At 37.4% G+C, this 24250-nt stretch overlaps 3 protein-coding genes across 6 annotated transcripts in view; all 3 read left to right on the plus strand.

Moving 5' to 3' along the window:
• adam23b (ADAM metallopeptidase domain 23b) overlaps positions 1–3671 on the plus strand; it is a 42250-nt gene extending 38579 nt beyond the window's left edge. For 3 of the 4 annotated variants that reach the window (XM_084725092.1, XM_084725093.1, XM_084725091.1), the window contains one exon: positions 1814–3671. In XM_084725092.1, the coding sequence (XP_084581218.1) occupies positions 1814–1859 (46 nt within the window). In that variant the 3' untranslated portion in view covers positions 1860–3671. The remainder of the gene's footprint in view (positions 1–1813) is intronic. The other variant, XR_014771317.1, reaches the window with a different exon arrangement.
• A 5594-nt stretch (positions 3672–9265) lies between these two features.
• Positions 9266–11409, plus strand: LOC146322936 (protein FAM237A-like). The gene is made up of 2 exons (XM_084724079.1): positions 9266–9791; positions 11288–11409. Exons 1-2 carry the CDS (start codon positions 9419–9421, stop codon positions 11407–11409), a joined length of 495 nt encoding a protein of 164 aa, XP_084580205.1. The 5' UTR covers positions 9266–9418.
• Positions 11410–15572: 4163 nt separating this feature from the next.
• casp10 (caspase 10, apoptosis-related cysteine peptidase) lies at positions 15573–24250 on the plus strand. Its single transcript, XM_084725549.1, has 10 exons — positions 15573–15850; positions 17013–17118; positions 17391–17526; positions 18803–18876; positions 19025–19091; positions 20818–20958; positions 21085–21170; positions 21354–21474; positions 22506–23004; positions 23784–24250. The coding sequence occupies exons 1-10, from the start codon at positions 15576–15578 to the stop codon at positions 23938–23940; spliced, it is 1662 nt and encodes a 553-aa protein (XP_084581675.1). The 5' UTR covers positions 15573–15575; the 3' UTR covers positions 23941–24250.

Consider the following 24250-nt stretch of genomic DNA (forward strand, 5'->3'; position numbering starts at 1 on the left):
TGAGTGGAACTAATGTCTTTCCCATCAAAACTGGTAATGAGACATGTCTCCTACACTTCTTCACCTTGTAAACTGATGTTGCATGTACAAGAACGAGAAGGCAACAGAGGATATTTGTATTCACGGACCCTTAAATTCACAACTCTGTCACCTTTATTGGTCTTTTTCTCAATAAAGTGAGTGAAAGTTTTCATTTAGGTCACTTCTATCCAATGCTCACAAAATGTAAAACAAAAGAAAATATAAAAAAACTATAGATAATAATCTCTTGATACTGGTATTCATGGATGGGGATGTAAAGGTTTGTGAATATAAATTCCTCTGTCTGCCTCCAACATGGACCAGCCTTTCCTCACTTTAATGTCTTCAGCATTTTGAAGTCCTCTAAAAACACTTCTCTGCTTTTGAATCTAACAGTGGTTAAAGAGTAACTTGTGTATTTTTCAACCTGGACCCCATTTTCCAATGTTTTTGTGTCTGAGTGAGTGATGTCTGACATGTGTCTAGGCATCTGCACACTGTCAAAGTACGTCAACTAAAGGTCCCTGTTTCGCCACTGATAGGCTCAGATCTTTATGGAAAGGATCCCTTCAGCGATGGACCTTTTTAAAGATAGTAACATACGTTTTTTTTTAACAAGAAACAGCTTTTATTGCTCTCGTCAAACTAACCTCCCTTTGCAAAATCTCATATTTCATATTGGCTCATATTTCCACCGTTTCAACAATCACCAGCTGGTTGGAATAAATCCTGTCCTCAGAGAGGCAGATGTGAAAATATTCTGGCGGTGTATGCCGTTTCTCCCCACTGCCTCTCTGATATCTGACCTCCCTCTTGCTCTTCTCCCAGTATTTTCACATCTAACACAGTGAATTAACGGTTTCTTTCAACCAAACTAGAATTGCTGATTGTTGGAGCAGTGGAAAAACAAAACATGATGTTTTTAGTGAGTTTTATTTAATTTCAGCCAGGTTTGAGTGATCATGTTGTTAAAATGAGACTTTTGCAAAGGAAGTCTGGTTAGTTTAATGAGCTCAATAAAACATCTTACTCTTAAAAAAAGGTCTCTCTTTTTAGGGATCCTTTCCGTTATGTTGTTAAACACTTAGAATAATAATCTGAGCCTGTCGGTGGCAAAAACAAGCACTTTTAGTGGATGTACATTGATGGTTTCACTTCTTCCTAGAGTGACCAGCTGCCCCTCTTTTTATACCTTGTCCCACATATTGACACAACACCCCGCATTTTGATTGGCTCTGCTTTTCAAAAGTCAAACCATCTGCAGGACAGATGCTATGGGAAAAATTGTTTGTAGTTTTTAGTGGAATATGATGAAAACTAACACACAGAAAAGGAAAATACAGCCACAACAAAGACTGGGAAACTACTCAAAACTATGTGAAGCCAGAGGAAGACAGTTGTTTGTGAAGGGGGAGACTCACAGTTCATTCTCACTAGAAATGTGTGGCTTGTGAAACCCAAAGATAATTTCTTTCTAGACTACCCATCAGCGCTGGGAACATGTCCCACAGTGTCGGACACAAACATACTCTGCAGCGCTCCCCTTCAGTACTGGACCAGTGTCAAAAATTGTTGTGTCCATTAGTCACTTAGACACAAAAACGTGGGAAACTAAGGTCCGGGCTGAAAAATACCAAAGTTACCGCGTAACTGTCAATGGTATTTTTCATGTAAGTCTACTTTCGTAAACTGAAGTGATGAGTGTGGTTGCTTGTCCAGGTTGCGCTAGCTGTGTTACAGATGAGAGTATTATAACACACGCTGACTCCTGTTTCTTGTCTCCCCGCATAAGAAATGTGAAGAAACGGCGGTATGACCCCAACGCCACAGCCATTTAACCCATGGAGAGATGGCAATCACAGACGGACTCCTCCAAGGCTTCCTTAGTTGGCTACCTGACAGCTGGACTGCACTTATTGCTGCTGTTTTTTGGCATTAGATTTACTTGAAAAAGACATAGTGGACATTTTAATAAATTCCATCGTAGTTAACATTTAGAAACGCAGCCTTTTCGACTCCACCTCACCCATATAACAAGCCCACACTGACCCCCCCCTCCAAACCCTGATCTCTTAATAGAGCGACAAAGCTCCTCTTCCATCCTCTAGTGCCAGTGCACAGGCGTTCAGGCGGAATCCACACCACTCTCTCACCTGGCATGATTAGCGTGCTGCTTGCTGGCCCCCTCCTCCCCGGCATGAAGAGCCCTCTCTGCGGGGCTCTGCATGGCTACGAAAGCTACGAATATACCGCAAAAAAAAAAACATACAAAGAGAAAAAAAAAAACTGACTTATCTAATGCAGGAGACAGCCTGGGTAAAAACCAAACACAGCAAAGAGCCGGTTAAAGCTCCTATAGCTCATGTTTAGGTGCTTAAGGAGGCTGCATGTGAGGACCCATAAGGGCAGTGCATTTCACATAGTGAATGCACACACAAACACACACACACGCACACACAAATGTACATAAATAAGGAGTTCAGGTTTGGTATTAACAGCATATTTTACAAGGACATAAATTGCTTTTGTTTTTTATCTTAGCATGTTGTATAGCGGGTGTTTTTGGCAACGACTGCAATTGTGATTTGGGCCGAAATTGTAAACGCACGCCGCACAGCCTCCTGAGGCGGAGGTCAAAGGTTAGCGGAGGAGAAGCATGTCAGTTCTAGAGGGATTCAGACTGATATCACGTCAGATTAACGTCTTACGATACCCCCCCCCAACCCCACCACACCCAACCCTTCTCCCGCGCCCTGAAGTATCTCTGACAGTGTCTCAAAAGCCAAAGAACCAATCACCTGAACATATGGATGTTGTTGCACACAGAGCACTTTCCCCCCCTCTGTCTGCAGCCAGTGGTGCCTCTCCTACTGCTGAGGGCATGAAGTCTGTCCACGCAGGCACTCACCTGTCCAACCAACAGTCCTCATCAACACCCACTATACTGGCTTAACCTTTTTGCTCTCATAAACTCTTAGTAGAAAAATCAAGTTCAAGCTCTACTGGAAAACGCTGCATGCAATCACTATAGTGGCTTATAATTCTATATGGGAGTCCCCGAAATCTGCAAGAAAAATATGCTACAAAAGATAGGTGCATGTCAACAACAAGAACATTTAACTTTTATTTACTATGCAAAGAGAGATATTGCACAAAAGTATGGGTAATAATGACATCAGTGTAGACATTAAATTACAAAGACTTCTGCTGATCAGCTAATCTTTTGTATTTGGCCACTCCCACGTCTTGTTTCACTTCGCTTACTCAAACTATGAATGGACGAATTAAAAAAAAAAGAAAAAAGAACAGAATTAATATTTCCAGTGCAAAAGCGAGAGAGCACCCTTTTACATTTGTGGAACTGAACATCATTTTTGTGTGTTTTTTCATCCGATCTGATATTTTTAATCACACACATGCACACAAACACATACACAAACACACTGTTATGGTGCCTGTGCATATCGAGGCCTGAAACAGTTTCTCTTGTGCAGGGCTATTATTTCCAGTCCAGCTGATAGTTGGTGTGTTCCAGGTGCTGCCATAGCACTGGCATCGTTGTAATCCTCCATGTTACTCATCGTCTGGTGTCCCTTCTCTCACTGCATCATGTACAGTTGGACCGATGAATAAACTACTGACAAATTTTACCTGAACGTCTCTGACTTTTTCTCTGGCAGATGATCACAGAACCTATTGTATCTCCTTTATGACGAGTGTGACTGAATATTTAAGACAGCAACTTAGACTTAACTCCTTTCTAAGACAAACATGAAGTTATTCTTCAACGTTATGAATTAGTCACGACCAGAGGTTCTCTTTTTTTTTTTTCAAAGCCAAGGACCCAAACGAGAAAGAACATACTGGGGATCCCTCTCGTTTATGTCCCTTGGAATGTATTAAAAATCTTTGCACCATGTCCATGTGTGTGTACACACACACTGAAAGAGTGCATCTCACTCATAGGTGCATACATAAAATAAAAGGCAGATTCTTACTATTTTCCTAATATACAATAGAAACTAGAAATATATATGGCACATAAATAATAGAACACAGGCCCAATAAAAACAAAGATAACAAAGATACACCTTGCTTGGAACTTGAATATGATATGTCTTGAATGTAATCTGTGATGTATTTATAGAAGCCTTTTGTACAAAAAAAAAGAAAAATATTTTTTATATTGTGATAATTTATTTTTCTATTTGAGAACAAATAGTGTTGCACATGAATATATATTTGACCACTGCACATATTGTTGCTTTGTACCCTTTTACCTTAAATTTTATTTACTGCGTCTACTTATACGAGCAGGACTACAGAAAGAAATTAGCTTCTCGCTAAATCTGGTGTAACAGTGTTTTAATTTCACTGTCATTGCACATTTTCCTTTTGTAAATTAAATCAACGAAACTAAACTGATTAGTAACTATTCACTTTTGACAAACAGACAAGTTATTTTTAATGTACAGAAATTTAAATGAACATGAAGTGGCAGAAGAAAGGTAACAGCTGTATGCGATGACGCACCAGTGCACAGGGAGTTGTGATGCATTTATGGTGAAACAATTTCCCGGTTAAGATTTAAAATTTCTTTATTATTTGACTCAGATTTAAAGTCTAACTACTACACCTCTAATACAAGGACACATGCACTGTATCATGTTTTAATTAACGGGGCACTTTTGCAGCCTCTTCTCGATTATGGGGGCAAGGGGTTTTGGCCTTTAAGGGATAGTTCGGATTATTTGAAGTGAGGTTGTGGGAGGTATTTGTATTTAAATTTAATCATCTTTTCACCCTGCAGATTCATCTTGTGAACCCATGCTGAGATCTGACGCCCAGCTTGAATAACAGGTTGGGAACTACCTCTGTGATCTTATATATGATTTTTTGGAATTTTAGTTATGATTTTACAATTTAAAATCTGTTTTATGTTTTTTTGTCTGTAACTTGTTTATTTTGGCCCAGGAACTCTGAAATGGAAATTTGATTTAATGACTCTGGGAATCCTCTGACTTGTCCTCTAGTGCCACTTGTGTCCATCTTACAGTTTGAGGATTTTCTACAGGCTTGACCATAAGGCTTTATTTACAGACGCACTGCCACTACTGTTGATTTCAGCCTCAACGTTGCTCTGCTCCTGCATGAACAGCATGAAGGCATTTGACGAATTCATCCTGCTGGCTTTCATGCCGTCTCTGTCTACAGCACAAAAACAGAGTGAGAGCTCATGTTACCACTGCGTGATACTGTGAGGATGGAAGTATTTTTGAAAGAAACTTTAAGAAAAATCAAAAATCAAAATAACACAAGATGCATAAAATTCAACCTTATGACTAGACTTTATTCATTAATACCAATTAAAAGACATAAAACAGACACCTGAAATCTAAAAACAGCTGCTAGAAATTAAATCTAAGATGTTTGTAATTCAATTATGAGCCTGGTTTATTTATGTCTGTTAGCTGGTGACCACTGCCACAGATCATCATCATCACAATTACAGAAGAAAGAAAAGAATAGTTTGACTGAAACAGGCCAGAAAGAATTCATTTGAATTGGAGGTATTATCTGTGGCTACACAGATAAAGAGAGACACATTAGATACTAGAAACTGTGTGTGTGACAGTACAATGTGTTATGTTAACACACGTTTAAGGAACCTCACTAAAGGGTCATCTTTTTACTTGAGACACAGACAGAGTAGGTGATGAGACAAGCTGCAATAGTGTCATCTGTCCACCAGGTGTCAGGATTTCCCCTCCATATCAATAATAAAATAATAAAATAGTTTGTGTTTGGCAATAATAACATTATGTATGATAATTCATATAGAAAATACAACTCTTGTCTCACATGAAAATAAAAAGAAAGTCACATAGTCATAAGAATTTGATCTAAACGATGATAAATGCATAACACAAAATAAAATAATTGTAAAAAGGTAAGTAAAGGTAAAACAAAAGCACAAAGATCACAGATTAATCTTTTTTTTTTTTAAAGCTCAAAATTCAAATGTAATTTGCCCAGAATTGTACACAACCAGAGAGATTATTAATGCCTCTGGAGCACTTTAACCTCAGAGAAATGCAGAGTCTGCTGTTTTCCAAATCAGAACTGAACAACTATGCTGCTGAGTCTGGCAGTACAGACCTCCGTGCATAGGAGGTGAAGTCCATCCAAAAAGCCCATCTGTACATTAGAAGGATTTTTGTTGTTAATACACACAGATTATTTTGGACGACAACTGCACACCAATACTCTGTCAAGTTTTGTTTATAAAACTGACTGATTTTTACAGTCACCTGAGAATGAATGAGGAGGGCAGGAGGGCCCAATTCGAGGCACGCCACCAGGAAATATTTTTTCCAGCTGGACAAGGTCATGCAGATCATCTACACATCTGCATTACTGACTGGCAGCAATGAGAAAACCAGTGAGTAGTTCTGTTTTTTTCTTTCGATGTACTGAGGAGCCATTCTGCTGTCGTTTGCTGGGGTTGCTTTTGTTTTTTTTCCCTCACATGTAATGTCCAGTGTCTCTCCAAAACTTGCCTAGACAGGTCCCATCTCATGTTTCCTTCTGCAACACTGATGATTGTCTCATGTGTCACGGTCCCATTGGTCCAGAGCGCAGAGATGTTCCACAGAACAAGCCTCTCCTCAGAGACCTTTTTTCTCTTAGATAGGGCAGTTCTTCATTGTGTTGATGAAAGCAAACAGAAGGAAAGAAGAAGAAGAAGAAGATGATGAAGAAGAGGAGGAGGCATGCTTTATTTATCCCTGGGGAAAATTACATGTTTTCACTCTGTTGTTATTTTACAATCACAGGCCCAAAATACACACACGCACAAACAGGACCTATACTGCCCTACAAAGGAAGAAGGAAGTAACTTCCCAGAGTGCAGAACTGAGAAAAATAACTTTTCAACTGTTTATTCATCACTGTTAGCGGGTTCAACTGTTACCTAGATCAACTGTTCATCCATTACTTTAATTATTTGAACCATTTGTCTATTATTAGTATTATTAGCTAACTATTAGAATTTACTTTGAGCTATTTTAACTATTTATTCATCACTGTTAACTATTTCTACTGTTTATCCGTTACTTTTAGCTAACTATGTTAACCATTCATCCATTGCTTTTATCAAGTGTTTAAAATAGATATTTGAATTGTTTATCCATTATGTTTAGCCAAGAGTCAGCTTCTCTGTTTGCATGCTAAATTTCAAGTTGCACAGATGTTTTTGTTGGCTTGTTTAGGGATATTTTATTTTTTATATAAAATTGAGTAGCCTAATTTATATTGCCTTGAGTTACTTGAGGTAGCCCACCATATTTCCACTAAACCCTGGCAACTGTACCCGGCGGTTCAGGTGCTTGGAGATGTTCAGATAGGTTTCTGATACCTAAACGCTGTGAATACCAGTCAGTACCAGTCGAGTACTTGCCGATACCATGTTTAGCATTTTCGTCTGTATTGGTATGGTGGCGTTTCTTATACTGGTATTGGTATCAGAACAGCTCTATAAGTCCACGGGTTGACTGAGAATAACTGATCTGTAGGGCTAGAATGATAAGTGTGGAAAAAAAATCTTTGTGGACTGTCCTAGAAATGTTCTTCCTTTGTAGCACATGCTCACAAAACAATAATTCTCTTTCAATAATAATAATAATTTGTACCTTCCAGTCTCTTTTCCTGTCTAGAAGCATCCTAACATTACATTTTGTGTTTCAATACGGATATGAAATGGTTCATTTTAAAGTTATAATTAAGGCCTTGCAGCGGAAACTGTCATAAAGTCTGCTTCTTTGCATCATCAGAAGGATGAATGACTGAGTAAGAAACCCACCCAGTACATTTAGTATTGGTCTCACACTGTGAAAGTAATTGTGCTTGAGATAAGGTATGTATGTGACATTTCAGTAAAAGCACAGAAACGTAACTAACGTACCACTCTCTGAAAGACCGTTCATGACTGAGCTTGTTTTTACAGACATCAGAACCACCTAAGTTTCACTATTCACTTCCCTATTTTCTGATATTTTATATAACAAATAATTAATTTACCAATTGAGAAAAATATCAGCACATTAATGTTGAAAGTTAATAATGAAAATAATAGCTAGTTGCACCCTTATAAAAGATTTGAAAAATGTGAACGTGTCCTTTAAACAAGTGGATTCATCATATAGTCAGAGAATCAAAAGCAGCTTGATATAAAAGTAAAATATAGGTTCTCTTGTTGCACAAGATACTAGTCTTTACAAGGCAGTAGTAAGAAATCACTTTACTTAAATGTTCTTATTTTTGGTTAGTAGTGATCATTTGTGAATTGGAAGAGCCAGTGGCTTTTGATCAGGTTGATCAATGTGTGCAGAACAAACCTCTTTTACAACACATAATAATAATAATAATAATGATAATGATAATAATAATAATAATAAGTACCCTTTCAAGGAACAATTCATTAGTTAGTTTTGTTTCTGCAGATGTTGCACTTTTTGCACAATGAAAATCTATTGATTAATTGGAAAAGCTTATCAAGCATCGTGGTTAAAAACAAAGAGTTTAAAAGTCTCTAACAGTAAATAAATAAATAAATATATATATACAACCACACATTAATAAACGTGACAAACAGTAGACTAACATGCCTCGCAAAGGAGGGAGGCACTGACGTCAATTAAGAGCCAACACATTGCCTATTTACCAAACTCCAATCACACTATTGTCTTTACAGTCGGCCCAGCTTTAATGGTAAGTGCATTTTTCATTTCAAAACAGTATAACTGTTCCTTATCTTATTTATGTATTTTTCTTTATTCTATGTCTTTTTATTTATACTTGATCCTGTGTCGTTTTTATTGTTAATTACTGGCCTAATCTACATATTGTTGTTATTGTTGATACTGTTAATTGTAGGGCGACTTATAGCCAGTTAAATGTCTTTGTGGTAGTGCATTGATCTTATGGACAATAAATCACCTTAAATAATAATAATACTCATAACACTTATTTATAGCGGTTTTCAAAACGAAATTAAACAGTGCTTTAAATGGTAGCATTTCAGGAGCGAGGTAAGTAAAATCCGGAAGTTACAACAATACAAAAATGAAGTGAAATCAATCAATCAAACAAACAAACATAAAAAAAGACATATTGGAAATAAAATGGTATGCTAGAGTAAATAAAAGTTTTTTGTTTTTTTTTAAAGGTAAGTTTTGATAAGTGTTTCAAAATAAGTTACCGAAAGACCTAAAAAGCGTGAGAAATGTGTGTTTTTATGAGTTTAGATTTTCTAACTATTTAATTTAATAATGTAGCTTTATTTAATTGATGATAAATCAATATTAGAAAGCGCTGACCTGTGTCCTGTCCCCTGGAGATGATGGTCCCGGTGCTCCTGAACGTACCCGCAGTCACTGCGTTTGTACTGAGCTGCGCATGCGCCGCCGTGCCGCTGCAGGGCCAGAGGCCGGGTCAGGTGGACCCCTTGACCGCCCACCGGGCGAACCCGCAGTGCTGGGACTCGTCCTCGGCGCTGCTGCTGGAGATGCGCTCCCCGAGGATCGCCGACACGGTGCCCGCCTTCTGGGACCTGATGGTGGTCCTCAGGGCGTCAGACAACAACAAACACACGGCGCTGTTCTGGGACCTGGCCCGGGTCTTCTGGGACCTCTACCTGGACTGTGTCCTGTCCAGGAGTCACGGCCTGGGGCGGAGACACATAACGGCTGTACACTCCCTCATCACTGACAGTAAGTGTCCAATCACACATCTGTCAGGCAGGAGAGGGTGTTCATGTGAATGTGGCACTAGTTTCTATCACAACTCATATCACTCTGTTACTTTATATTTTTACGTACTCCACTTTTTACTCCACTATTTTAATTTGTTAGTACCACTACTACTACTACTAATAATAATAATACTACTTAATAGTATTTGCATAGCACCTTTAATACAGAAAATGCAGCCCAAAGAGCTTTACAACGGTGGTTTTCAAACGGGGGTCCAGGGACCAGCAGGGGTCCTTGAATGGGCTGTAAGGGGACCTCAGCAAAAAGAGGAATATTATATTTTAACTTTTACTGCACTTAAAAAAAAAAAAAAAAAAAAGTTGGAACAACTAGGAAGACATAAGGTTGGATGTGCTTTACAACAGTGGTTTTCAAACTGGGGCCTGGGGTACCAACAGGGGTCCTTGAGTGGGTTGTAAGGGGTCCCCAGCCGAAGGAGAAATAGAATATTTTAAAGTCCTTCAGTCATGTTTTAATAATAATAAAAAGGTGTTGGGCTGCAACTAACACTTATTTTCATCACTGAATAATCTGTTGATTATTTTCTTGAATAATTGATTCGTTGTTTGAGCGATAAAATGTCAGAAACTGTTGACAAATGTTCAGCAGTTTTGTCCTAAAGCCCAAGTTGTCGTCCTCGAATTAACTGTTTTGTCCGCAGCTGAAAGCTATTCAGTTTACTGTCATAGAGGAGTAAAGAAACTAGAAAATACTAAGATTTAAGGAGCAGAAACCACAGAATTTTGACATTAAAAATTATTCAAACCTGTTAATCGATTATCAAAACAGTTGGCGATTAATTTAATAATCAATTAATAATCCTTACTTGAGTAAGTGTTGCAGCTCTAAAATAGTCTGCAAGAAGTAATAAATTGTGACTAATATTTTCTTCTTTGCAAAATAAGTTAAAATGCCGAGTTAAAATGGCTTATATGTAGCTCTACACCTTGCTTTCATTTAGTATTTATGGTTCATGAATATATAGTGCCCACCCTCTCCACACACCCCACCGACCCTACCCCCACCCCTATCCCTGAGTAGCTGCACTTGGCTTCTCCTCTCCTTTTGCTAGCTAATCACAGTAACTAGCTACATCCGGCTTCTTCCGTTGGCTGTGCATCACCACTAATGACATGTATAGCACGACTCTCTCGATTAATGCGTTTGGTTCCTTGGGTTTATAATAACAGGAATTGAATGTCATATTTAATGTAAAATAGGATGGAGAATAAAACCCTGAGTAAAAGTAAGATAATAAATAAGGATTAATAGAATACATAGAATGTGGCAGAAAATAAAACTTGAGTTTTGAATCAGAGTTGTGCCTTGTGATGCTGCTATATTGTTGGATGGTGGGAGAGCAGAGATATGGAGTTATTCAGATTGTGTGTGTGTGTGTGTGTGTGTGTGTGTGTGTGTGTGTGTGTGTGTGTGTGTGTGTGTGTCCTTTATAGAGTCCTTCAGATTCAACAGATCAGGAGCGAACTCCCGGGCGTGGCTCAGTGTCAGAGTGCGACGCAGGGGACACATCAAGACCCTGAAGACCAAACCCAAATCAAACACACACTACCACTAATATTTCAGATTATTAATGTACAGTGAGCAGGTCACTATTGTGAAATAAAGCCATGAAATGATTTTAAAGTTAACATTTTGTGTCACATAAATGTGTAACACAGGCTACTATTGCTTATTCCGGAATAATGGCCTGGTCACTGTACATTATCACGTTTATCACATGGCTACTCACCAAAAAAAAAACCCAAAACAATAATTTGACACAAAATATTGATTTAAAATTTTAATGACTGGAATGATTTCATTGCTCTCCAGAGTGCTATGTGTCCATAGCAGCAGTCTGTTATAAATAGCAATGGCGTGTTGTACAGAAATAACAGACCTTAGAATGTTATAACTGACCAATCAGAAGAGAGTATTTAACAAAGCCTTGTAATAATGAAGTCATAATACATTTAGACATTTGGTGAATTATCGCATTGTTTTACAACCACTTCCCAAAGAAAAGGAAATTTTTTTTATTCATTTCTAAAAGTTTGTCTGTAGTTAAATCTTTTCACTGCAGAGTTTCACCTGGTAACATTGCATGACGAACTGTATTGTTGCTATGGTTACCAGCAGTTTAATACACACTGATTCCAAATTGTGATTGGACAATTGAAGTTTTGGATGTGACCTTGTGCTTTATTTTGTTTCTGTGTGATACATCCCTGTCAAAAGTAATGTTTTTATGTGACGATGTACAGACAGGAGGAGATTAATATCAGAATAATTGTTAGATTACCTGTTTGTTTGATCACTTTAATAAATTCATGTATCATGGCAGTAAGTTGTACATCTTTGACTGCCCCAATACATTATCAGTCAGCACATTTCTTTAAAAAAAAAAAAAGAATAATTAAGCAGCTGAACTGTGATGTACATTTGGTGGTAAAAAAAAAATAAAAATAATAAAAATAGCCAAATAGCAGTAAAGCTGAACACACCAGGAATGGACATTATGCGGAATATATAGTTTGTATACTTTATGTCAAGGTCAGGTTTGACTCACATACCAAATGCCGTTATCTGTAAATTCATGATAATTTCCCCAAACATTTCCTGGAAAGAACTTGTTTAATCAATAACCTGCTTGTAAAGTCCACACAGCAGACTGAATACAAATAACTCTCTGAACCGAGTGGCAATTCAAACCTCTGTGAGTTTTTGATCTGCAGCTGTTTTTTCTTGACTAATTCAGCTGAATTTTAAGAGGGACAAAGAACACAATATTTCGTACTTTTCTGGTGCTTTGAGTGCTACAAACCAAGTGCCATTTAGTTCCATTATATTATATCTATGACTGATATGACTAAAACTCTGCAACTCACATCAAAACTGTTAAATGGATGAAAAACACTAAAGGCCTGAGATAAAATATATTTTTTATTGTGGGGTGAACAGTCCCATTACAAGCATAGCTCAAGTGGGACTGAATGATATACCTGTCCATAGTCAGTATATAATTAAAAAAAAATGTATTAAATGAACATTTGTCCTTACTGCAAAATTACATTACGGTCAGAACAAATGGTGAGACCCATGAAAAAACATAAAAATTCCAGATTAAAATCTTTATGAGTACATGCAATGTTTGGTACCTATTTGTAAATATTATAACCTCTGATGCTTAAAATTAACATGCTGGTGGTTGACGAAACACCCCCAAATGAGTGTGTGTGGAAAGTTGAAATATATGTTACCATCATATTAAGTAGAGTACAGTATCTTGCATTTCTTAATAAAAAGGTATATTTAAAATAATAATAATAATAATAATAATAATAATAATAATAATAATAATAATAATAATATGTAGTATATTAATTGAGTACAAATTTGTATCTTGTGTTTTTACAGTCGTCCAGCAGATGGTGTTATTTACTTAATTAGGCTAACAAAGGCCCCGCCCATCTGACGTAAAGGCACCGCCCACATCCGGCCCGGCCCCATTCCGCGTGCCGCAGCGACAGCCTATTACACTGTTACATTTTACTGTCCCGTGTGCGAAGGCTGTGACCTCACTTGCAGGGGCGGTGGGTTTGATTCTAACCCGTGGGTTTTTGCTGCATGTCACCACCCTTCTGACACAAATATCCCGTCTATCTTCAGCTTGTCCTACACATATTAGCAACAACAAAGGAAGAAACGACAAAGAAAAAGACAGAAGAAGAAGAAGAAGAAAGGTGCTCCGCGTGCACGCTGTCCCCGATTGTACTTTCGATTTCTACTTCCTCGAAGCGCTTGTCAGTGAAGTTATTTAGAGAGAAACTGCATCCACAAGTGTCCGTGAAGTTCGTGTGCGCGATAAAAACACGATATATATATTTATAAATATCAGTAGTTTATAATACCTCGAGTATGTTGAAGGGGACGACGCACATCCTGTTCAGTCAGGCCTGCTGAAAACTCTTCTCCAAACAGGTAATACTGCACAACGCACTCTTAAAGCACATGACTTTAATGGTTTAATCGAGCAGGAAATCTAATCTCAATCAAAGTTTTTCACTGTGGTGTAAATATTAGTGTAGTTATGTGACGGTAGTTTATGTCAGGCTGTTGTCATGTTAGATTTAAGACACTTTTTTTTTTATCCTTTCATGAGATTTAATTGCTCTAAAAACAATTTCCTCCTTCACTGTGTAACTTGTTGACATGGTTTCTTTTATTCTCTCACGTACACATACACGTATAGAGGTTCCAGCGTTACAGGCCGAACCAGTTGGTAGACAAGTTGACTGGATATTACAGAACAAAAATCACAAAACATCCTCCAGAGTAGGGATGGGCAATATGGCTTATGGATAATATTTAGATATTTGTATGATATACAGTATATTTCAGAATTTAGGATTGTAGGATTTATTTTGGCCTGCAGTTGTAAATCAGTTCATTATGTATAAATCTGTACATTCATAAACATAAATACATAGGCTCTTTCAAAAAGAGGCAGATACTTACTGCAATCAAAAACATAACAGAAAAGTAATTTAACATAATATAGACACTTATGCAGTTCAAAAAGTTGTAGGCTGAAGCTACGGCCTATGATGCCTAACCTTTTAACAGCACATCTTATTTAACAAGGCAAACAAGGAAGCAAACAAGAAACAATCCAAATTAAAACAAGGACAAAACAATACAACAACAACAACAACAAAAGCAAAACAAAAAGTAACTTACGTCCTGTTAGTTCCTGTTATCTGTCTTTCTATGCCAGTGTTATTATATGATCATTCATTTTCATATTTGTTCAGCAAGTTATTGTTAAATGTTTGTTTAAATATACTTAATTACATGTTTTCAGTTCCTCGCCACAACTGTTATATATATATTTTCACTCTTTTTATGAGATACAAAGTAATTTTACATTGATCCCCACTAACGGTTTTTGAACATAAAACTAACTTTCAAATCATGACTTTGTCTCTTTTTAAACAACTTTTGGATGCTTCCTGGCAAAAATATATGTCAATATACACTTTTTCCCTCCTAAAACAACATACCATTAATTTACAAATAGTGCAAACATATGATGATCTTGTAGTGTAGAAAGCCTTGCTGTTAATTAAACTATCTAAGAGTATACAAAGTAACTAAAATTGGCACAACCTTAAACATTTGCAGCTTTTGAACTAACATTAGTCCCAGAATCTCATATCTAATAGAAAAACACTGACTTTAGAGCTGGGCAATATGGACCAAATCAAATCTATACCTGAATATCAATATTGCAGCAATATTGTAGGGATGGCTATTGGTGCTTTCACAAAATATTAACACAATGAGATTGTTTAGATATATTAATCAGTAATGTGGATAAAGGTAAAAGGTAAATAATAGAACAGCTATAACAGTCTGGTGAATTTAGAAAATTATATAACTTCACCATAATGTAGCCTTCAAAAGAAAACTGAATACGTATGCCATATCATGATATAACAATTTTCAAAATGTAAGACAATACCTTGTCTTATATCACAATATTGATATAATATTGATATATTGCCCAGCCCTGCTCCAGAAGGCTGTCCAGTATAATTGTTATTTGGGGTCAATTTCACTAAATCAAGTTGTGAAAGTAAAGTGAATAAATCAGGAAACACCAGATGTACCACATACTGTTAAGTGTCAGGCCTTTCTACTGTACGACAAATTATCTTGTATCTTATTTTTAGGGAAAAAATGGATTTCCAGAGGGTGCTGTTAGAGGTGGGGAACAGCCTGTGTAAGGACGAGGTGAAAGCTTTAGCATTTCTTTGCGCTGACCTCCTGGGCCGAAACCCGGCCTCAGTGGAGTCGGCCAGCGTCCTCTTTTCCCGTCTGGCGGATCAAGACCACCTCTCTCCTGAGCAACCTCACCTGCTGACTGAACTTCTGTCCATCATCCAACGCACCCGTCTGGCCCGTGACCTCAAGCTCGCTGACCAAGTACCTACAACAATCATCTCTCCGTACAGGTGAGCTGCCTACGTTTTTTAAAATAAATACTTCAGCATGATTAAGTAGGTCAGAGGAAAACCTTGGGAGATACGTGGCAAAATAGTGGTGCATTAATATGATATATAGCACTGAATCAGCATCAGGAAGGTCACTATAGGTCTTCATTGAACCCAGATGAAGACCTGGAGTTGATATGTGTTGGTCTTTTGAATAAATTTCCAGTGTCATTTCACCCGAAGATGATCTTACTTAATTTTTTTCAATGGTTGTCTGTAACTCTCAATATGAAGCAAGACTTCCTGGATTTTGTTGGATCAGCAGAATCATGCAACCCTCCCATTACGGAATTTTGTCTACTTTTTAAAATATATTTTATTTTTATTTGGAGAAGAATTTATCACAAATTGTACTGAATCTTTTTTTTTTATGTTTTGAATGTTCACAAAATTGTGCCATTATACCATACCAGTGTTCCACTGCAGGTGGTATTGGATTCAGCTGATCACTTTCTAGCGATGGATTTTTTTACTTGCTGCCAAAACGGCCTGCAGCAGCTTTGTATCCCTCCTCTCCAAGGCTCCAAGTTTACAGGAATGTGATTTTTGAATACTGTGCACAAGGTCACAAACTTGAATTGTCAATAGTGTTTTTGTACTAATATACAGCCAGACACTGTTTCTGGATATAATTTGATGTGCTCTAAATCTTACTGAAAAATCAGCCATGATGTGTCATCATCAATTTTCAAACCTTTTTTTTTTTCCTTTCCATGATCATAACCTGTTTTTGACACTGTACATCGTTTTTAAGTCCTACGACTCTCAAACTCCACTGTTTCCATTCAGACAACACTATAGCCACACCAAACCAGACTTCCTTAGAAGGATTCCTGTTTCTTAAGGAAAGTTTCAAAAGAAAAAAGGCACGCATTTTGCAAAATCTGCCGCACCAATTTTCTTTAAGGGGCGGGAACAAAATGTGAAATGAAAGAAAACTGATAAATATTAGTTTATGTCAGAAATGTACACAATTCCATGTTAGAGGAATAAATTATTCTGTATTCTTTCCTGAGAATTAAAAATACATTTAATGCAGTGTACTTTTTTTTTGCAGTATAATTTTCATTCTTTAAAAGCCAAGAGTTTTACTTACGTTTAATTATGTTTATTGTTATTCCAGGAAGCTGCTCTACCACCTGTCTGAGGACTTGACTGAGCAGGACTTGAAAGATATTAAGTTCTTGTTGATCAAGAACATCCCACGCAGAAAGCTGGATGACATTGGTGTGAGTGCATCTTCAGAGTGTCAGTGTTTGAAACACGTATTTGACGAGAAGAATTAATTAGATGGTATTTAGGCAAACAGCCATAGTCATAAACACACAAATTCTATGTTATAAATAGTACTACATCATCATAATATATTTATTACTAAACTTTATTACTTTGAAATAATTTATGAGATTAATTGTATCTGATTATACCCCTAAATTTGAGTATGCATCAAATAACATTATGGTAAAATTAAGACTAACTGTAAATTTGCTGAACTTTTCAGTCTGTACTGGAGGTCTTCCTCGAAATGGAGCACATGGACCTCATCAGCGACACTAACCTGGACTTACTGGAGATGATAATTCAGCAGGTCTGCCCCGCGTTGAAAGAAAAAATCAACCGGTTTAAAGCACAGCAAGGTAAGATACAGCAAATTCTCATTTAAAATGTTACTTACAGTGACATATGTAAGAACGAGGACAAAATCAGACAGAGACGGCAAGTTTACTTGAGAAAATATCAGAGCTGTTAGAGAAGACGGGGAGGAAGGTTGTAGCAGGAAGCAGGAACGGGAAGAAAAAAAAGGTGCAAACAGGCAGTGGTGAGGTGCAGACGGCAGCAAAGAAAACAGCAGGGCTTCCAGGAAATCACTCAAGGGGACGTTGCATTGACTTACTGGTGCAATTAACGGTTTAAAACATCAGAATTATGAACAGAATGTGAAGATTGATGTTGAATATATGGTGTTATAGAGATATTGTTGTGTTCTGCCCTGTTGTACTTCTTTATACCTCAAAAGGCAATAGTCTGATAGTATAGCTCAGGACTCTCCCTGTAGTTTATTAGTCTAATAAATTCACAAAATAAATTCACAAAATTCCAAGAAGGGAAATATTATTACACATATTTTTCTTATTAAACAGGAAAATACAACCATACACCCTCTTTACTGAACTGACATTATCTTAATTAACTTCCTTCAAACTCACCAGGGACAAAATAAAACTTGAAATGGTCTTGTTTTGTTTTTCCGCTGTTCCAACAATCACCAGCTTCGGTTTTGTTACAATAAACCTGTAATTTACTGCGTTAGATGTGAAAATATTCCGGTTCTACGTGCTGTTTTTCCCTGCTACTGAGGCCCGACCTTCTTCTCGCTCCTCTTCCGCTTCACATCTCTCTTGTCTGTGTTGAAAAAGTCGAAGATTCAAATCATCGGTTGGAGACACCCCAGCAGTCTTTTTTTTTTTTTGGAAGCCATTTTATTGATCTTAACCAAACTAACCAGACTCCCTTTGGAAAAACTTTAATTTTAACATAAGCTTTGTCGGCTTCGTTCAGACTTTACAGAAACAAAATAAAACTCGCTGCACAGGTGATGCTGGACAGTGGCTGCAGTAGAGTCAGCCTCAAGTGACCATTAAATAAACTGCAGTTTTTATTTTTCAGCACCAGAGTTTGCTGATTGACACACACACACAGGCACACACACACACACACACACACACACACAGACAGACTAAGGAGGTGGGGAGGCAGAAACTGAAGCAGAGGGAGAAAGAGATGAGGATGATGATGCTGTAACAGTAACTCTCTTGTTGTATATAATTAAGATTTCACTTCCATCTGATGCTTTTAATGCTCATTAATCTGTCTGTGAATCCCGTCACTGTTGGGTTCATTTTTTATCTACAGCACGTCACATCGGCATCGTGGCTCAAGAAACAGGCCGACCAAGGTCACAGACCTACCCTTTTGAAACAAGCCAGGTACGTTCTTTGATGTTTCTTTGACTCCCCTCGGATTTGCAGTGAAAGCTTTTTTTTTTACGATGATTGCAGTACTGTCCTCACATCTCTGCACTAAATTACTGAAACTTCAGTGTTTCTGGAATGTCTTTTTTCTGTTCGTCATCAGGGCCCTCATGAGGGGACTGTCTTTGGTGAAGCACGAGGTAAACAGATAAATATAGAGATAAATACATGTCTGTGTCTTCAGTATAAATAACGTGTAGACAACAGTCTGAATACCTGCCTGTATCTCTATAACTGGTTAAATGAGGGGTTTCAGTTGAATACACTGTAGCTGCATTTTGGAAAAAATGAGTCTTTTTGTAGCTATTTCACACACAGACATTTGAAGAAGATGTTTGGATGATGATGTCATGGTATATATTTTATCTCAAATAGTTAAAAGGACAGTTAGGATTATTTGAAGTGGAGTTGTATGAGGTACTTATCCATCGTCTGTGTGTTACCTAACACAGTAGTACCAACATGGAAGCCAAGCATTGCACCGCTGTGGACAGGGTCAACAACAAAATGTATTTTAGCCACTAAAAAAAGGCTCACCTTAAAAATTAATATCAGTGTAAGTGTACACTATTTTGACATTATTTTCAACACTTAACTTTGCCATCAGACAGCCTTATCCAAGAGGAAACCATTATATAATCCATTATATAAACCAGCTATCACTCTTTCTAAACTAAACTCCACTGACAGTAATTTTACCTTGCAGAACACAGGACTTGCTGGTCTACATATTGCACAAGTGATCAAAATATTATTGAAATCCGACACGACCAAGTGTCATGTCTGCAATTTTTTGATAAATGTGTGACAAAATGCACTGTTGTACTGTGGTGGTGCTGCAGGCTACAAATCTCCAGATGTAAGAAAACAGGTTTGTTTGGTGCAGACCTCAACAAATATACCATCATCATGATTTCGATTTTTTTTCAGGGAAAAGGAAGATTTTAATGCAAAAAAAAGTTTATTTACATTAATCGTGAATCAGTTTTTTTTCATTCCCCATATGTTGCAGCCCTACTTTGTGTTATTGTGTTACTTCTGTGTTTTAAAAGTTAAGTTCATATCAACAGAATTCACACAAAAACACCAACAAACTAATCAAGGAAGTAGGAGATCATCAACTCCTGTGTTCTGTGAGACACACTTACTATCTAATTGAGCAAGAGAGCGATACCTGGCTTATTTAAAAGCAGTTTCTTGTTGGAAAAAGCTGTCTGACAGCAAGGTAGAGTGGGGAAAATATTCTAAATATAGCGTACACCTAAATTGATTTTGATTGTTTTTTTTTTGTTTTTTTTTTAAATGGGCCTTTTTGGGTGGCTGAAATATGTTTTGTTGCTGACTCTGTTCCACAGCAGATCATTGCTTAAGTTCCATGCTGCTTCTCCAATCTGTGGGTGCGTCACCCACCATGTACTGTAGGTAATACACTAACTATTGATAAGTACCTCATAAAACTCCTTACATAATCTTAACTATCTCTTTAAATTTTAAGTTGACAGCAGTCATGCTGTAAGAGAGAATAAAACTAACAAACAAAAACTGACACAACTGGGCATTCATTCCTGATTTAGATATTATTATTTTTTTCCTACTCTTACACACGTCTAATTTTTTCGTATGTAAATGCATTCACTGAATATTTGTTGTATTTTTAAGCATTTTGTTGATATTTCTCATCCTAATGACCTTTTCTCTTCTTCTCTGAAGGAATGCAACTACTGACTGAGGTGAGAATCTGTCATTGTTGTAGTTTTATTACAAAAAAAAATTTCTTTGTTTCTTTAATGGTCATTTCCTTTGTGTCCCACACAGTCTAGCGTGACTTCTTCCAACACCTCAATGGGTGAGTCTTACTTTGGGATGGTTGTCTTAAAACTAAAGCCTGTTTTTAAGGGCAGTGCAGTGGATTTATTTATTCTGAATCTTCTTGTATCACTTTCCTTGATCTTCCAGATGTGTTTCGTGGTGGAGATGAGTATGAGGGGCTGCCAAATGTGATGAGACGTTTAAGCACTGAAAAAAACGCCTCCGAAGGTCATTTGGAGTATTTTCTGTATTGCGCTATGTCACACGACCTTTTTTAATTATTCATATATACTTTTTGTCTCTTCATCTTTGCCCAAAATTCTGTCCTGATCTCTGTGATTGTCTGTCCCATAGTGAGAAGTGATGCTACGGTATTTTCTCCCAAAAAGGAGACCCCCTCTGAAAGGCTGATGTTTCCAACTACCAACACAAACACTGAGGTGTGTGATTTATTCATTCTTAGTTATACAAGTGCGTGTGTTCAATGTAGTTGTAAAGTGGGCCTGAATGTGCTGACTAAAGCTGTGGTTTGGTACTTAGGGTAAAAAAAGTTCCTTATTGCAAGTATTACGCAGTGTTTCACCTGTAATCATTTAATCAGGGTTACTGATTCATCTCTGCAGGTTTTGGGAACATATCCCATGACTGCACCAAAGAGAGGTATCTGCTTGATAATAAACAACTACGACTTCACTAAATCCAAGAACCTCCTTCAGAAGCGGGAAGGCACAATGGTTGATGAAGGTGAGCTTATGTTTCAGGGATGCACATAATATATGAATCGCTTACCAGTTTCACCATAAACTTGGGTAAAACTCTTGAGGTTTATTAATACAGTTTCTAATTTTAATTATCTTTGAAATCATTTTGATTATCGTGCTTTGAAAAACTCGCACTGAATACTGTCCAGCATCAACCAAAGTTAGCAACAGTCTCCCGGACGCAGGAGCAACAGCAGCATCAATCAAAACATGGCTCCAGAAATTTTTCAGACTTCAAAGAGGACAAAGTCTGAAGTATGTGGTCATATTTAGTTTTTTTTTTTTTTTTGTAAGAGTGCTGAGGGAAACTTGATCGGAGATGGTCACTTTATCTGCCGTTTAGTCAGCAACCCATCATGTTTTGTTCATTTAAAATCCGTCTGTCGTCAATTTGGTTGTAAAAGGTTCTCACCTTTTTTTCAGCCAAGGACCCCTTTACCAGATAGAAAATATGTCAGGGAGCACCTCATGTATGTCCCATGGAATAATTTGATCTAACTTATGTTTTTTTTTACACTTGTACTTATTTATTTGAGAGAGCAACACCAGAAAGATAACATGAAAACTTTGAGAAACTTTTTTCCTGGTGAAACTTTAATTGTATTTGCTCATCTGCTCATCACCGTCATCCTGATCATTATGACACATTTGTGAAAAACAAAAAGTTAAAGGCAGCAGCAGCCTGTCAGCAGTAGTTTCCTTATTTTGTCCGGTGAATGTGCATATTTTGAAAAAGCATTTTTAATCATTTTATGTCAGAATCTTTCAGTGGGCCATCATGAGAGTAGGCAGAATAATATGTTAATTCCACTACAGGAGAGACTTGATGTTTACTGCAGTTAGGTGGAAAAAAAATATGTGCATCAGCAAACAGCCAAAATAGTTAGAAAATATCAGCAGATAGACAGAAGTGCATCCCTAATGTATTTAATTAAAATATGTAGTACATCACTGCTCTGTCTATCTGTGTGACAAATGTTTGTGTGCATTTACATTTATCTGTGTGTCTTCCAGAATGTCTGCAGAAAGTGTTTAACTGGCTCGGCTTTGAGGTGGATATACTGAGGGACTGTACGAGCGAGAGGATGCTGTCCGCGATGCAGGACCTCGGCAAAAGGAACCACAGTCAGATGGACTGTCTGGTCTGTTGCTTCCTCAGCCACGGCCTAGAGGGAACCGTGTACGGCGTGGACGGCCGCACCGTCAGCATCAGGGAGCTGATGGAACCTGTCGATGGATCAAATTGCTTCTCTTTGGCAGGAAAACCCAAGCTCTTCTTCATCCAGGCCTGCCAGGGCACCAAGGAGCAGAAGGCTGTCTACATAGAGTCTGATGGCCCTGCACGCGCTGTTGTTTACCGTGATGCCATTGAAGCTAGAGACTCCATCCCGTCAGATGCAGATTTCCTGCTGGGAATGGCCACCGTTCCTTCTTTTGTCTCTTATAGAGAGAGGTCAAAAGGCACGTGGTTTATTCAGACATTGTGCCAAAACCTTGTGGAGATGGTCCCCAGGTTAGTGAAATAAAACATTTATTCATTCATCCGACCTTTATTTATACTCGAGATGATTGAGGTGCAACCCTCAATTACAAGAACGGAGGGAAGGAAGAACATCAACAATGAGATATTAAGAGAGTAACTGCCATTAGATAATAAAGGATCAATTAAAACATTCAGATTTGAGGAGATAATCTTATAGAGAGATTAAAATAAATAAAAATATAAAATGAAATACAGTTAGGTAAAACAAATACAAGTGGAATGTGGGAGGTTTAAGATTAAATTCCTAAAATGTCCAACAGGTGTAAGTGTATTGATTATAAAGAGGTGCTGTATTCGTTATTTATTTTTATTTTGTTCCAGGAGTCAAGTGAACTAAATTTACAATTTATTTTTCAAAGTCCAGATCTAACTTGTATCATTTAAAATACAATGCTGTGTTAGATAGACATCACCGGTGATAACTCTGAAGGCAGAGTGATATACAAGAGGATGTGTTCCTATAAATGACGTCACTGTCGTCCAGTACTGACATAAAAACGATCCTACAAAACTTTGGAAATGCTTTTATTTTGCTCGAGTAGGCACAGAAGATTATCTAATTTGAATGTTAGTTTTTCATCAATCCAGATGCTGGATAAATCTGGATTGATATGGGTAGTAAATTATTTGAATACTTCCTCCAACTCTAATTTTAGTTACTGCTGTGATATGTGATAATTTGAATTTTTTTTAATTTAAATTTTTTTTTTTTATTTCACTTTCTCAGTATCTTGTGTTTTTTTCCCCAGGAGCAATGACCTTGTGTCTATCCTGACAAAAGTGAACGCAGATGTTAGCCAGAAGACTGATGTCTACGGTGTGAAAAAGCAGATGCCTCAACCAGCCTTCACACTCACAAAGAAAGTGGTCTTCCCGATCCCCACTGTCTTTCCTCCCACACTGTGACACTGACAACATTTCTGTCATTGTTTTCATAATGACGACACCTGAGCCAGCTCCATTTGCTGATAACACCTATGAGAAAAGCTTGCAAGTGGACTGTCAGTTCAGATGATTTTGTCACAATGTTATTTATGGTTTATGTGAAACCAAAATTAAATAATGCCCTGTGATTTTTAAAAAAAATGTTGAACTTGAATGATGGATTGTATGAACTCATCTTGCACACTGATTTTGGAGTTAATGCACCACCATTTAGATTCTCTCTATTTTGTTGCACAAGGATATTGAATATTGGACATGTTATTAGCCAGAA

The sequence above is a fragment of the Lutjanus erythropterus genome, chromosome 8 (genome assembly GCF_056507025.1).
Source record: "Lutjanus erythropterus isolate fLutEry1 chromosome 8, fLutEry1.hap2, whole genome shotgun sequence".
Lineage (NCBI taxonomy): Eukaryota > Metazoa > Chordata > Actinopteri > Lutjaniformes > Lutjanidae > Lutjanus > Lutjanus erythropterus.

Excerpts from the sequence above, each read along its gene's own strand:
- LOC146322936 (XM_084724079.1), top strand. The coding sequence starts at position 9,419 with ATGATGGTCCCGGTGCTCCTGAACGTACCCGCAGTCACTGCGTTTGTA. Across the intron at positions 9,792-11,287 it reads ACACTCCCTCATCACTGACA|AGTCCTTCAGATTCAACAGA; the intron begins GTAAGTGTCCAA and ends TGTCCTTTATAG.
- casp10 (XM_084725549.1), top strand. The coding sequence starts at position 15,576 with ATGGATTTCCAGAGGGTGCTGTTAGAGGTGGGGAACAGCCTGTGTAAG. Across the intron at positions 17,119-17,390 it reads GAAAGCTGGATGACATTGGT|TCTGTACTGGAGGTCTTCCT; the intron begins GTGAGTGCATCT and ends TGAACTTTTCAG. Across the intron at positions 18,877-19,024 it reads ACCCTTTTGAAACAAGCCAG|GGCCCTCATGAGGGGACTGT; the intron begins GTACGTTCTTTG and ends GTTCGTCATCAG.